At 27.6% G+C, this 15,894-nt stretch overlaps 3 protein-coding genes and 1 long non-coding RNA gene across 5 annotated transcripts; 2 read left to right on the top strand and 2 right to left on the bottom strand.

The window, feature by feature from the left end:
• Nucleotides 1-1,081: 1,081 nt before the first annotated feature.
• LOC122852156 lies at nt 1,082-2,390 on the bottom strand. The gene is made up of 4 exons (XM_044151776.1): nt 2,155-2,390; nt 1,801-2,081; nt 1,592-1,730; nt 1,082-1,474 (listed from the first exon to the last, which is right to left on the bottom strand). The coding sequence occupies exons 1-4, from the start codon at nt 2,358-2,360 to the stop codon at nt 1,192-1,194; spliced, it is 909 nt and encodes a 302-aa protein (XP_044007711.1). The 5' UTR covers nt 2,361-2,390; the 3' UTR covers nt 1,082-1,191.
• Nucleotides 2,391-5,103: 2,713 nt separating this feature from the next.
• LOC122852154 (twinfilin) lies at nt 5,104-9,633 on the top strand. 2 transcript variants are annotated; one of them, XM_044151773.1, is made up of 5 exons: nt 5,104-5,373; nt 5,539-5,616; nt 5,682-6,341; nt 6,420-6,538; nt 9,469-9,633. In XM_044151773.1, the coding sequence occupies exons 1-5, from the start codon at nt 5,349-5,351 to the stop codon at nt 9,631-9,633; spliced, it is 1,047 nt and encodes a 348-aa protein (XP_044007708.1). In that variant the 5' UTR covers nt 5,104-5,348. The 2 variants fall into 2 exon arrangements, with proteins under 2 accessions (XP_044007708.1, XP_044007709.1); XM_044151774.1 differs by lacking the exon at nt 9,469-9,633 and adding an exon at nt 6,749-7,250.
• Nucleotides 6,949-11,295, bottom strand: LOC122852155 (RPII140-upstream gene protein). The gene is made up of 4 exons (XM_044151775.1): nt 10,986-11,295; nt 10,649-10,903; nt 10,311-10,559; nt 6,949-10,223 (listed from the first exon to the last, which is right to left on the bottom strand). The coding sequence occupies exons 1-4, from the start codon at nt 11,138-11,140 to the stop codon at nt 10,091-10,093; spliced, it is 792 nt and encodes a 263-aa protein (XP_044007710.1). The 5' UTR covers nt 11,141-11,295; the 3' UTR covers nt 6,949-10,090.
• Nucleotides 11,296-12,885: 1,590 nt separating this feature from the next.
• Nucleotides 12,886-14,410, top strand: LOC122852153. The gene is made up of 3 exons (XR_006373797.1): nt 12,886-13,044; nt 13,180-13,402; nt 13,488-14,410. It is a non-coding gene; the product is annotated as an uncharacterized LOC122852153 (long non-coding RNA).
• The last annotated feature ends 1,484 nt before the right edge of the window (nt 14,411-15,894 follow it).

Here is a 15,894-nt window from a genome sequence, read left to right as displayed (position 1 = left end):
AAAAAATTTTTATTTATTTATTTATTTTAATTTTGTAATAGCTTGAAGATATGTTGAAAACATTGAAATAAATTATCATGAATTTTTAAGAATAACTGGCATTCAAAAATCTATAAAAACTTAGCCATTATTAATAAATGGCTTATATAATATTTGCGATTGGCTTTTTGTATAAATTTTATATTAACATTATTGAGCAAAAATGATCAACTTTGGTATAACGATTCACATATAATCCTGATAACGAATAGCGACCAAAGGATATTGAGCACGTGGCATATGGACGTGATTTATCACGTTACAATATTTGAAATATCCACGTGACACTAATCTTTCAAATGCAAAAGCTCTCGCAAATCACATTTCCATGAATGTATATTTGAATGTATACTACGTTTATTTTCAATGTTCTATTTCACTTGAACTATAAACAATAATAATGAATAATAATTATTAATCGAGAAAAGTAAATTTCATATAAATATTTATATTGTATACATAGAATTTTGAACTTGATAATGTTGGTGAGGTAAAAAAAAATGCATGCTATTTAGTTATCGAGTTCGATAAAGATGATGAAGACAAAGATAGTAGCTATGAAATTATTTTTTGTTCTGGCTATTTATTGATTCGCTCGAACCGTTTTTCAACTATTTATGTTATCGCATACATATATACTATTTTATCAATAAATAAAAATTTTCAACGTAAAATAAACGATAGTTTTATTTTTCAACATAAATTGAAGAAAATTATGGAAATAAATGAAGTTGAATTTTGGAACTTGTTGAATTATTATATTGTCTACAAAAAAAAATATCTCTTTGTCTATCCTATGTTCCTGAAACGAGCTTGTCTTTTTTTAAAAAATACATAGTTGAAATTTTAAAATATCAGGGTATATTAAAATAAAAGAAGCGAGTTTTCCACAATACGAAATACCTCTTTGGTCATCCTATGCTCCTGATACGAACTTGTCTTTTTAAAAAAAATACATACTCGAAATTTTAAAATATCAATCAAAGAAATCGAAGCAAGGCTTTATTTTTCGTTTTCTTAATTCAACTCAATATTATACAAATTTAAGTTTTTTAAATACGTTCATCAATAAAGTTGACGTAGAATGTTTTCAAAAAGTCGTTGAATCCAAATTCAAGATAAAGCAACCTTTTGATTTTCAAAAAATCTTCTTCATCCATCCATATAAGTAGTTAAATTCATTGGATAAATTTTTAAAGCAACATATCCACCAGATGTCCCATCAGATTTTCCTTTGTGAAATAATTCAATTCCAGTTAATGGTATATTTGGATTGGTAGTGACTTCTAAAAGATCAAAATATGGAATAGTTGTTTGTCCTGCATCTTTAACCAAGTCTGTTGTTCTGATAGCAATGAATTGATTTTCCACAGAATCATGTTCGTGTTTTTCGAATTTTAGTGGATCGTCAGGATTATTTAAAATCAATTCAGGTCTGAAATGTATAAACAGAAAATTACTACATTTATAAATAATCTAAATGATAAATTATTGACAAACAAGTGTCAAGTGATAACTGATCACTAATAAGTATAACTTGAATTTTCATTACAGCTGTATACAGGATTGTTTGTGATACTTTGTTCCAGTAGTTATTTTTCCAAGTTGATAATCGAAACCAACATATTTTGCTTCAAGCTTAAAACGTTTTTCCAATCCTTCTCCAAGATACTCATAGTCGAATCGGACACCTACAATTCAAATAATTTTTGCATAAACAACTGTTTAGTTTTTTTGATACTTGAACTAATTTATATGTACCAGTCAGTAAATGTTTTTCATCGAAAGTCAATTTTTGTAGACATATGTCTTTTGAATAATAGCTATGTAGTGTAATAAAATGTTTATCTTCTTCTAATGAATATGTCGTTCCATTCGGATAAATTGCCTCGATGGGAAAACTGTTGTTATATTTAAATGACGGAAGTGGAACCCATCTTTCGGTTTCTTTATCAATTCTTCCATAAGGCAAAAGTTTACCTTCTCGAAGTTGAATATGAATCATTCGATCTTTCGCAACAAGTCTTGCACCAGTTGCTACCCTAAAAATAAACATTTAACAAGTTATATTTTAAATGAAAGTACATTATTTAATACTTCAGATTTATACTCAACATGTCATCACTTGTTTGAGACCACAACAAACTAAAAGCTCTAATTGTATCGCTCTTGCTGTGAATCGTTTTATCTACACAATAACATATCAATATTTGACCGAAACAGAGAGTAGGTGTTATTACTCCATTTATTCCTCTAATTGAAGGGCATGGAAGATTTGTATCACCAATATTTAATACTTTGTCGTCCTTGTAAATTCGCATCCAATGATTATAATGTTTGGTACTTGATTGATTAGGTTGTTCCTGCATTTAAAATTTCATTATTCTTCGTTTGTTTGTGTTACAAACATTTAATTCAATATCGATAATATTACTTGTTTATTTTTTACTTATTATTTATAATGAGAATGGACAATTTAAAAAACCGATCTTATTAGAAACTCACTAATTGACAAAGTTCAACGCTTTCAGCTGGAATGTATTCACATCCATGGATCCAACCAGGACAAATTTTATCATAATCATTATTGTCATTGCAATTTCCATATATATCACATAATTTTTTACCAGATGGAATACCATTGTGTTCACACTCAGGGTATACATCCCTCAGAACCAATGGAAAAGCGTATATAAAATTCTCAAAAGAAGCATAGGTTTTATTGCCTTAAAAAACAACAGCATTATATTCTCTGATTTTTTTTTTTTGTTTAACTAGTTATAAATATGAAATTAAAATTTATCAAACATACCAATTATGTTTTCATTTTCTCTGTATTTTGCAGCACATCGTTTAACGAAATTTTTAGTAATTTGCATTTTATTTTTAAACAGATCGGTGTAGTCTATAATATTTTGGATTCTTTGATTTTTTACCATATTTATTTCATCTGTATAATTGATGCCATATTTTTTAAAACGCCACATATATGAAAATGCCATTGTAGCAAATCCTTGAAGTTCTGTTTTAATAATCTGATTATAAAATTCAAATAAATGATAGTGTGGTAAAAGTCCGTTGTCACAAGTGTCGTTACTGAACTGCAATTAGTAATTATTTATAAATTATTATGTCATCTAAAACAATAAGAATAATATTATAATGCTTAATATTTAACCTGAAATCTTCCATGATAGTTTTCCAAAAAATTAAGATCACTCAGTTTTCCAGGTGGACAAATTTTTCTGTGCATTTCAAACAGAATTGATTTTGGATAGTCATAAACAAGAGATATCATCAGTTTCGTTTGGTTATGAAGATCTGACATTTCATTTTCCTTCAAGTGTGATGTCCATTCTTTAGTTTTATCGTATAAAAATTCAATTCTATCAAAATAGTCATATATTTCGTCATACTGTTTTGAGTATTCTTGTGTCGATGAATACTGCTCAAGATCATTATTTAATACCAAATTTTCGATTACGTTAACTTCTGATACAAGCTCGTTTGTTACCGTTTCGTTGACTAGGTTTAAAATATCTTCCATTTTATAGATTGTATCAGTTGTCGTTGAGTTGCGTTTTGCATCTAAACAACTCGTCACTGATTCCGACATAAGGTCAATTATTGAAAGTGCAGTATGTACGAGTGCTGCATTTTGGTCGACGGAAATAACCAGTAAAACTGATACAACTAAAAAAAAATTACAATGCATTTTGCTCAATTGTTTTTAATGATGAATAATTCTTTTATGAAATATATCAAATCATAATCAAAAATTTAGTTGATATAAAAGCACACAATCGAGAAAAAAATTATTTAAGATATGCGCGTGTTGTGAGGAGCTGAATTTTTGGGTGCTATATATATACGAGTTGAGAGGCTGTATTTGTTATGATAATTACATGACTTATATTTATTTAAAGTTCGTCACAACTATGATACATAAATATGATACATAATATTTTTATAAACAAAATCATCATCTCTTTGTACACGCGTAATCTATGTCACCTGATACAAGGATAGAGGTGAATATAAGGCAAATCAAACAAAACTTACTCAATCAGCCTCGTGATAACCAGCTTATTTTTTTTTATAAATAGAAAAACCATGTATATATGCTATAGTCTTATCTTATAAAGATATTAGTTAAATGATGTGTAAACATAATCAAGTGTATTATTGGGCCACGTATTTTAAAAGATAAAAAAATCTTTTTTCTTCTTATTTAATTTTAATTTCGTCATTGTTTTGATGATAATTTTTTTTTTATTCTGCCGTTTATACTATTCAAATATTAGCTTCGGGTAATTCAAATTAAAATGTATTGTGCAATCTTTTTCTTAATTCTTTGACAAAATGTTTAATTGAAAAAAGTTGACTACTTGTATTATATTATTAAAATATTATTAATAATATATCTTTATTATAAAAATGTAAATGTTAAATAAGATGTGATAATATAACCCTGGTAGAAATATTTCTCCAACTTTTTCAACTTTCTCTACCTTTTTACGAAAATGACCCATGGTTAGAGAAAAGTTGGAAAGAAGTTGGAAAAAAGTTGGAGAAAAGTCGGAAAAAAGTTGGAGTAAATTTTTGGTTGGAGACAGGGTGGAGAAATTTGTCCGCCATGGGCCATTTTCGTAAAAAAATTGAGAAATGGCGGAGAAAAGTTGGAGAAAAGTCGGAGAAATATTTCTACCAGGGAATAGTTAAAAAACTGAGTGATTTTGTTTTTTTATGATTTAATTTAATGAACAATCTTTTATTAATTAGTAATCACGATTACAATGAACTAAAATATTTGAAATAACCGACAGGAACGATAATTGGTTGCGGTTTTTTTGGTCAAAAATAATTTTTTTACCGGTAAAAAATCCGCTTGAAAAAATATAAAACATCTGTAAATTAACAATCCTAATTGGCTGTTATTAACCGGTTAACAACCAGCTTAAAGCTCTAAGTAATATACGTATTGTTTACACGAAAAATTACCCAATGCTGGCGAAAACCCCCCGCTTGAATGTTTTGGTTATAAAGACCAGGAGAATAAACTCTATCTAGTCTTCTTGGTTTTGGTTCAGTTGGTACACAAAAACTCACAAACCATTACAATTTTCTCCAGTTTTCTCTTATACATATACATATTATTATCTCTCATTATCTCGCATCTTTTTTTTTGTTTTTAAAGTGACTTAAGTGACACTAGTTTGTAATAAATATACATTAGGTCAATAGTAAGCAATATTTTCATAAAAAGTGTACTATAAGTGTACAAAGAATTTTCCTACAGTACACCAAACATGTCGTATCAAACAGGAATAAAAGGTAGATCAAATAAAATAAATTCAATATATATTTTCAAGTGTCAAAATATTTAATACGTGTCTAAAAGTATTTTGTGTGTCTGAGTGTATAACCTTCAAACAAAAAACCCTGCCACTCCTACAATAATTATAATTAATATTTATTTTATCTTTTTTTAATTTTTAGCTAATGATGCATTGAAAAAATTATTTGTCAAATGTCGAGATGATAAAATACGTGTGCTAAAAGTATCAATTGAAAATGGTGAGTTTATCATTGTATATTTATTACTTTTTGTTATTAATTTTTTTTTAAATTCAATATTACAGAGGAACTAGTTCCAGCAATGTCATCAAAGCCAAGTGGTAAATGGCAAGATGACTATACCAAAATGGTCAAACCATTGATTATCGAAGATCAGCCAACCTATGTACTTTTTCGTTTAGACACAAAATCACCAGACTCTGGCTATGATTGGCTGTTTATATCTTGGTCACCAGACATTGCACCAGTACGTCAAAAAATGTTATATGCTTCTACTAAAGCAACACTAAAACAAGAGTTTGGCACTGCATCAATCAAGGATGAATTGCATGGTACAGTGCCTGAAGATGTTACTCTCGAAGGTTATCATAAGCATAAAAAAAATGATGCAGCACCAATGCCACTTACTTCAGCTGAAGAAGAACTTGTCGAAATTCGTAAAACAACCATACACACTGAGTATAATATTGAAACAAGACAACAAACACTTAGTGGTGTTGCTTTTCCAGTAACTGATGATGCTAAACAGGCAATTATCGAAATGGGAAAAGGCATGCATGAGTATGTTCAATTAAAAATTGATCTTGATGAAGAGAAAATTCATCTTGTTATGGCATGTGATGTTTCACTTGATAAACTACCAACAAAGGTACCAGCTGATGCTGCACGATATCATTTGTACAATTTTAAGCATACTCATGAAGGTGATTACATGGAATGTATAGGTATGACTTGATTATTTTATTTATAAATTATTATATTGTCTTGTGCTTGTAACTTTCTAATTTTCTTTTCTTTTTTAGTTTTTATTTATAGCATGCCTGGTTACACATGCAGCATCAAGGAACGAATGCTTTATTCTTCGTGTAAAGCACCATTTCTTGAATTTATTCAATCACTTGGCATTGTTATTACAAAAAAGGTAAGCTATGTTTTATTAATTCATAAACTTGTTCATTATTCATTAATTGTTTGCATGATGTATTTGGGTTGCTTTGTGGTAATAATTATTTTTATGTTTTTAAACTTGAAGTAGTAAAAAAAAAAAATACATATATACCTTACACTATACTTAATTTATAAACTTAATTAATAATGATATACCAAAAAACAAAATAAAATGATATCACAGTTGGAGGTAAATAATGGTGACGAGTTAGCTGACATGCTGGAGGAACCCCCTACGGTTAATGAATTGGCTGGAACCCCAATAACCCCATCGACACCCTCTCTACCTACGATGGTTTTAACAGAGAAAAAAATTAAGAAAAAACGTTCTTGTGTTTTGAGTTAACAGGTTATTCTACAACATTAAAAATAACCCTGTTTCCATTTTTTTTTTTTTTTTTTCTGTTTTTTATTACTTGACCAAATTTTATTAAGAAAAAAATCTTCGAGTTTTATGATAAAGTAAATGACACGATAGTTCAATAGAGCCAGAGATTTATTGATTTTAAAACGTCCAAATGTAATATTTTTCAATGACTATTTTTTCGCAATGTGAATGTTAAACAAAGAGGATTTTATCAAAAATCATTAGATCGCTAGTTGTCTGAAACGTGATATATAAATATATATGTTTGGATTTAAAGAAGATATACAAAAAGTATATTTTTTCTAAATTTTGTCGAAAAGAAAAAAAAATGCATCGTACAGATGATGTATTGTATTTTGGAATTAGCTTCAGTATACTATACTTAGATAATGAATAATAATAATACTGTGACATTGCCTGTGGTAATTAATATATATTCCATAAAATAGTGGTTTAATCTAGTTACTCACATTCTATGAATATGAAGATATTCGTTGACAAGGTCTAATTTGAGATTAATCATATAATTTAATAATAATTTTTGCAACTGCATTTAAAGAATTTTTGCTGCACGACAAAAAAAAAAAAAAAAAAACTCAATTCTGTCTACGTAATTAATTTAATTCAAATAAATATCTAAAAAATCATATTAATGATGAAATTCGTTAAGATAAGCATGCGATATTAAAGAAAAAAAAAAATTATTTCATTTGTTGAAAAATATTAAAATTTTAATAATGACAAGATTATCGAAATTGATCTGAGAAAAGATCAACTGGTTTTGATCTGTTTTTTTCTTTTTAATTAAATTTGAAATAAAGCCTGAATTATTATTAATATTAAAATATAATTGATTTTAAAAAAATGAAAAAATAAACGGAAACAATCTAATGAATAAGTTTACATTATGAAATTAGTTCCTAGTCTTATGTTCAAGTGATACGTAAACATATTTTTATTGTCGTTTTAGTATAAAATCTAAGACTTGTCCTTTCAATTTAATTCAGGCAATGACTTTGATTTTTTTTAAAAATCAATTTTAGTAAACGTAAAAATAAAGATTGAGCAGTTATGAAACTATTGCAACATGTGATTATTAGGAAGTTAGGGAAAAAATTCCATAGGCTCTAGTTAGTTATCGCCGTTTGCCTAACTTCATTATTATTATTAAAAATATTTGAATAATAATTTAGTATGCATTAGTAAATTATTATTTAATAAATTTCAACAAATTCCATTATTTTGAAGCTCATAATAAATTTTATTTTAAATATTTTAAAATTATTAATACTAACGCACATATTAATTTAATACTAATTTTATTTTTTTAACAAAAAACAAAATTAAATAATACTCTAGGACTAAATGACGTCTATCTTTTTAAATAATTTTTACCAGTTTTAATTCAGAACATACTTCAAAAATTAAATTGCCGACTTGATAAAATTTATTGAATATAATTTATAAATTAAATAACAGTAATTTAAATTTAAAAAAGTTAAAGTCAAGTGATATACCGGATAATAAATATTTATCGAGCTAATAACAAAAGCGATTTGTGACAAATTATATTTAAATAATACTTTAATATTAGTTTTGAATAATAATGAATCAGTTGAAATTTATTTTGCCTAAAAAAATTGAAAAGAAACAACAAACAATAATAAATAGAAATTAATTAAAATAACAATAATGTCTAAAAATGATATTTAATAATTTTTCGTGACGTGTATTTTTCTAAACCACATAAATCTTTTAGATAAAAATATAAATAAGAAATTTAATCAAAAACAAAAGTAGAAATAATTCTAAATACACAATTATTAATAATTAAAATCAATTTAATAATATATTATTCATTAATCAAGATATTTTAAATATTCAAATTATGTTGCCAAACCAACAAATATATCATTGGTGATTAATCATTAATTTTTAATGTTCTAAAATGATTTCATTAATAATTTTAACGCACAACAACTGATGGTGCATTGTAATATGATTCACAGCCTATTCTGTAAGTTTTTTTAAAATTATATTTTAATTATCATATTCATCATCGAATTAACAATTATATCACTAGAAAAAAAAAAAATAATTAAAAAAATTAAATTCATTATTTTATGTGAACCAATTTAATGTCTGTTAATTCAATGGAGACTGACTCATTGTGAATGAATAAAAATAAAAAAAATTGAACAATCAATGTAATTCTTGCCAACAAAATAACAATAATATGTGTTTGGCTTTTCTGTATAATAAATAATAATGATGAAATTAAATTTTATAAAGGTCTATTATTATTTCTTTGACATTGACAATGTTTATAATTTCTTAGTGATGAATTGATAAAAATTTCTAGGCTTTGATGGTGATAATTATACGACGGTGGTATGTACGTAATTGTTTTATTGACACTTACAGAATAGGCCTGAATTTTCCTTGTTTGTTTCGCTGACGTTTTTCATTGATTAATTTTTTTTTGTTTATCGACAATTGAATAATTTTAGTCATAATATTAATTTTTTAATATATAGCTTGAGATAGATGATGGAAATGAACTCACAGAAGAATATTTTCAAGAAGAATTACATCCAAAAGTTAATTTACATCGACCTAAATTTGCCAAGCCAAAAGGTCCACCAGGAAGAGGTGCAAAACGCTTAACCAAGGTTCAAGATTTAGACAATAAGCAGTCTTAGTTATATAACTATTATAATTTTAAAATACATAAAATTTAATTTAATCAATTTAAATCAATGTTACAAGACAAATTATTACTTTACAATATTATATCAATTTATAGATTTCTTTTTGTTTCGTTTTGTTTTAATTATATGTCAATCATTCTTGATCATAGTGAAGAAATAATTGTAGTAAAAGAAAGAAAAAAAAAAGTTATTCATTATCAGGCCTATTCTGTAAGTGATGTTCAATATATAATACTATTTTTATTTATAAAATTTATCATGAAATTTTTTGAAGTTGAATACTTGAAGGCCTATTAAAATGCTCTCAATAATATATTATATAATTTTAAAAATAAAAGAAAAAAAAAACAAATTGCCTCAATTAAAATTATTGTTTAAACAAGAGTTTTTATTGAAACGAGTATATACAATATGTTAATCATTCATCACTGAAATAAATTGGATTACTTTATTTTTTATTTACTGTATCTATATTATCTAATGATCCATCCTTTTTTCGTGATTCTCTGAGATCAACACTTTCTGATCTTAATGTTTGGACTTCTTCCTTCAACATATTTTTATGTGCTGCACGAACTCGTCTAAAAATTCATAAAACAATAAATATATATATCAACACTAAATGAATATTTTGAAATACTTTTATAAACACAAAAAAAAAGACTTACTCATCACGTAAATTTTTAATTTCATATTGTGTCTGTTGTATGTCTTCCATTGTGTAGCCAGTAAGTTTTAATAGAGCTATTGATGTAGCACCAGCAACTGTACCACAAGCAGCACCAACAATTGTACCTACTGCCAATCCTCTGACTCCCATATTTAATTTGTACAATCCTCCAGACAGTGCACCTGCACCAATATATTCAATTATTCCTGGTTTGCCACGGTATGCAGCAATGAATTGGTTTGTAAATCTATTTAAAATAAAAGACATTTATTTAATCAACTATAATAATTTTCTTAAAGTTAGTAATAATAACAAAAATAGTATAAATTTTTTTACATGCATAATGTACAAAATCCTCCAATTTTTGTGCCCCATTTGACAGCTCCTTTGCCCATATTAAATGTAACAACATCCTGTAATTTTTTTTTAGCATCTATATGATTTGCAAACATTGTCGCATGATTATTTTCCATAAAATCTATCCAGGCAACTCGAGCATGTAGAAATCCACCAAACATCATGCCTCCCAATATACACAAGGTACTCATTTGTGTTGCTGTTGCCAATTCAGGACGTAACTCTCCATATTCACTAAAATTTTAAACAAAATATATACAAGTATTATTTTTTGTTGTTGCTAAAATATAATATTTATCCTAATAATGATACATACTTAAAGGTAAATAAGCTACGTATTCCTGCCCATCCAGTTGGTTTTTCAGGTATCAAGTCTTCATAACCTGGAGTTTTGACTTCATCACTAGAGGTTGTAAACAAACCAAAAACTGACAGCCTTCCAAAAGGCACATTTCTTAATAAACTAACCATTTATTTGTTGTTTTAATAATAATATTACTAAATTTTTTAATATATGTTTTGGATAATGACTTTGGTTATTGATAGATTATTTCAATTGTTATAACCAATACACCAGAGGCTTTTTTTTTTTTAAATCAGTTCCAACAAATACAATGATATAGAAATTAGAAATCATAACAAAAAAAAAAAAATCCGATAAAAACAGGTAAAAAGACCTTAATGTAATATAACAATATAAAAGACATGATGAGTATGTAAGATATGTAAAAAACCAAGTCATGTAAATTAATGTAACTTACACGGTATCTTTCCGTATCTTTCCAAGCTATAGCCTATATATACGGAAGCCGGGTGGGGACATTCACGCTTGCTTGCCTTACTTGCCTGCTCGTCGCGCTAGCAAGCAGAGAAAGCTAGAGTGGGTACAAGCTTATACCCACTCTAGAGAAAGCAAGCAGGAACTAATAGAACTAATATTCTCGCGTATAATAAAGGCGTATATCATATATATTTTTCATCATACATACGCCCTTATACTATTATAAATTGAGTTTATCGGCCGGGAAGGGACATTCACGTCTTCCTGCTTACTTGCTTGCTTGCTTCGCTTGCTTGCTCGCATAGGAACAAGCAGGAATGAACCGAGCAGAAAAATAATTATAATATTTCGAGCATGGAGATTCTGTGAGCTTCAGTGAAATTCGAGAGATTACCCTCCTTATACACCTCCATGATTTCGAGACAACAATTCCGTCAGCTGTTACATACATACATATTACATACATACAATACTACGGAAGCCGGGTAGTGCCACCATGTACGTATGCGAGTATGCATGTACGTATGCATGTATGCATGTACGTATTTGCACATGTGTGTGTACATGTTCGTCTACATGTCCGTTTACATGTTCGTTTACATGTATATGCACATGTAATCGAACATGTAAATATTAAGCCGCGTTTTTATAAATATGATATATAGCAGAGAGTGAGAGAGACGAAAAGAGGCTATTTAAATGTATATTCGCAAAAAAATTAAAAAAAATACAATGGCAAGTCAAGTTCGTTTATTTTATTTTTTATTTATTTAATTAAGGTAAATTGCAAGAAAATTTGTGTATATTATTTTTCAAATATCAATATTTTTATTATCTAATGACATAAATTTAAATGTGAGGTGAGAAATGATGTCAACAAAATAATAAACTCAACATTTTATTTATTAATTTCTTTTTTTATATAAATAACAAGCAATATCAAAATTCGTCTGATCCTTTTGAATATATTGAAAAAAAAAACTAAAATGTAATCTTTATTTAAATTTAAAATGTCATTAGATAGAAAAAAAAAAACTATAAGTATACTTAAAAAAAATATTGATATTTGAAAAATAATATACACAAATTTCATTGCAATTTACATTAATTAAATAAATAAAAAATAAAATAAACGAACTTGACTTGCCATTGTATTTTTTTTAATTTTTTTGCGAATATACATTTAAAATAGCCTCCCTTTAGTCTCTCTCGCGCTGCTATACATTATATTTATAAAAACGCGGCTTAATATTTACTTACATTTGGATTACATGTTCGATTACATGTGCATATTACTGTAAACGAACGTAAACAGTTTATGTGAACAGGCTATGTACACACAAATGTGCAAATACGTACATGCATGCATCTGTATACATGCATACATCTATACATACCTTACGTACATGGTGGCACTACCCGGCTTCCGTACAATACTTATGAAATATAAATGATAACAAACCCACGTCTCATACATTGCTGTAAAATTAGTTGTAAAATTATTGTTTTTTTAATAAATATATCCATTTTTGATAAACAATGTGCATTTGATTTGTGGTAAAAAGAATAAACAATGGATTTATTAACACATTCAGTAAGTATTACAGTTATTTTCATTAAAACAAACACATAACCTTTTTTTTATAATTTTTTTTCGGAATTTGATTTATTGAATGTACATAAATATGAATATTGAAACGTTACTATTTATTTATTATTACAAATTCAGCTTGCTGAAATCACAGTGCATCATGATGGTGAAGTACTTTGAGTGCCTTTGGACAAAAATAGCACTGTAAGCATGATTTCTTTGAAGTCTTTTGTTCCTGATACGATTGGGATGACATACAACAAACCTGATGGGACCTCAGCCCTAGTACCACTTGGAAATGATAAATTTTATATACCACAAGGAGTTAAAACATGTTTCATTCGTGTCAACAAAAATGACAGTATGTTCTATTTTTTTTATGTTTTACTTACTTATTTATATCTTCAATTTCATATTGTCTTTTTCTTTTGTATTTTTCAAATTAGATTTTCATAATGGAATCAGGAATTTTAAAGGGATTCAATTAAAAACAATGCTTGAAGATTTACAACCATCAAAAAAACGAAAAGTTTCTGAAACAACACAATCAGTATTACCAAACCAGATAATTGTTTTGTTCTTCGGTTCAAATTCTTTAAATAATCAACTTTTTTTTTTTGCATATTCAAAACAATGTGACAATGAATCAAGAGACTGTTAAGGCTAATATAAATGAAAAACACATTAAGTCACGCTGGTACCATTGTAGTTATGACAGTGAAAATTATTTACAAAAAAGTGATTCAACAAATATAAAGACAAAAACTTTAGATATTTATGAAAATCAACTCTACGATAAACAACAAATCTCTGGAAAAATTAAAAATTTGTTTTATGACGATTTCACTAAGCCTATTCTTGATGATTCTACAATCGAATTAGCAAATTTAAAATTTCAAACAATTCCAAGTTTTGAAAATATATTCAAATATTTAAAATCAATAGGAACGTCACCATCTAGAATGGTTTTGATTTTATTAACTATTTGTATTAAGTATTCGTTGTAGTTCATAGAGGATCAGTGGTCCAAAACAGTATGTTATGCATTCAATATGAATTGGATTTGAATTATCAAAAACAAAAGAATCACGCATGTCTTTAAAAAGTGAAATGTAATGGTTAATCCCAGCTCGACGCAACTAAGACCAAAAGCTTTCGATACGCTGATTTGCAGTACTTTTTCCTTGTATGAAACTATTTAATCCAGCTAATTGATCATCATGATAAAATCGTAAGCAACATACTGTTATTTTTGTTGACACGAATGAAACATGTTTTAACTCCTTGTGGTATATAAAATTTATCATTTCCAAGTGGTACAAGGGCTGAGGTCCCATCAGGTTTGTTGTATGTCATCCCAATCGTATCAGGAACAAAAGACTTCAAAGAAATCATGCTTACAGTGCTATTTTTGCCCAAAGGCACTTAAAGTACTTCACCATCATGATGCACTGTGATTTCAGCAAGCTGAATTTGTAATAATAAATAAATAGTAACGTTTCAATATTCATATTTATGTACATTCAATAAAGCAAATTCCGAAAAAAAATTATAAAAAAAAAGGTTATGTGTTTGTTTCAATGAAAATAACTGTAATACTTACTGAATGTGTTAATAAATCCATTGTTCATTCTTTTTACCACAAATCAAATGCACATTGTTTATCAAAAATGGATATATTTATTAAAAAAACAACTAATTTTACAGCAATGTATGAGACGTGGGTTTGTTATCATTTATATTTCATAAGTATTGTATGTATGTAGTATGTATGTATGTAACAGCTGACGGAATTGTTGTCTCGAAATATTATAATTATTTTTCTGCTCGGTTCATTCCTGCTTGTTCCTATGCGAGCAAGCAAGCAAAGCAAGCAAGCAAGCAGTGTTGGGTAATTCGACGATTTTCGGGGTATCATACAATCATACGTATGATACGTATCATACGTATGATACTACATGAAGTGTATGATAGTTGAAAGTGCCCTCTTTTTTTTATAAAATGAAGTAAATGATTAAAATCACTCACACCACTATGTACACACCTGTACACAGCTGTCAAACTGTTTTTTTTTATTCGACAACGCTAAATAATAATTAAATTCATCAACGTGTATAAAAAATTTTATGAGAAAATAATTCAACAGTTAATATTATGACTACTTTAAAAAATCGGCTAATGAGTTCGTCTTGAATATATTAAAGTATGCCAATATGGAAAAAGATGTCAACTTGGCAAATAGGTTTCCTAGATCAATATAATACGTTCCTCATAAAAAACGACAGGGAAAATATATTTGTGATATTGAGTAATGTTAAATTATCTGTGTGATTATAATCTCGTAATTACTGTATTTATTTTTTTTTTTTGCAAGCTAATGAAACTTTTTCCTGGCATTCCATGATGTTCCTTAGAACCTGTCAAAACCCTCCTGCCCCACATTTCATGTGATGGCCTATTATCTCATTTTTCTTATAATAATTTTTGAGATTATTCAAATAAAATATACACAATCATTAGTCGTTGATTGTGTCCAATAAATATTAATAAATTCATGAAATTACATATTATGTTGACATATTGCTTTTGGGCGCAAAATATGTGTACAATGGCGGACTAGGCGAAATGGCGTCAGTAAAATAGTTTAAAAAGTGAAATGTAGAGGCGCTTTTAATGTATGATACATGGCGTACAGTGATGGGTAAATGTTCGATTTTTGAGGTTTCATACACTTACAGTAAGATACTGTAAGATACTGTAAGAAACTGTAAGATACCTCTGACGCCATTTTGAACATTCTTGATGTCTGTCGACTGCTGTCGACTCGACAATTAGTTCTTATTGCTCGATATA

Source organism: Aphidius gifuensis, linkage group LG3 (genome assembly GCF_014905175.1).
Source record: "Aphidius gifuensis isolate YNYX2018 linkage group LG3, ASM1490517v1, whole genome shotgun sequence".
Classification (NCBI taxonomy): Eukaryota; Metazoa; Arthropoda; class Insecta; order Hymenoptera; family Braconidae; genus Aphidius; species Aphidius gifuensis.
This window is presented reverse-complemented; position numbering and strand designations above follow the sequence as displayed.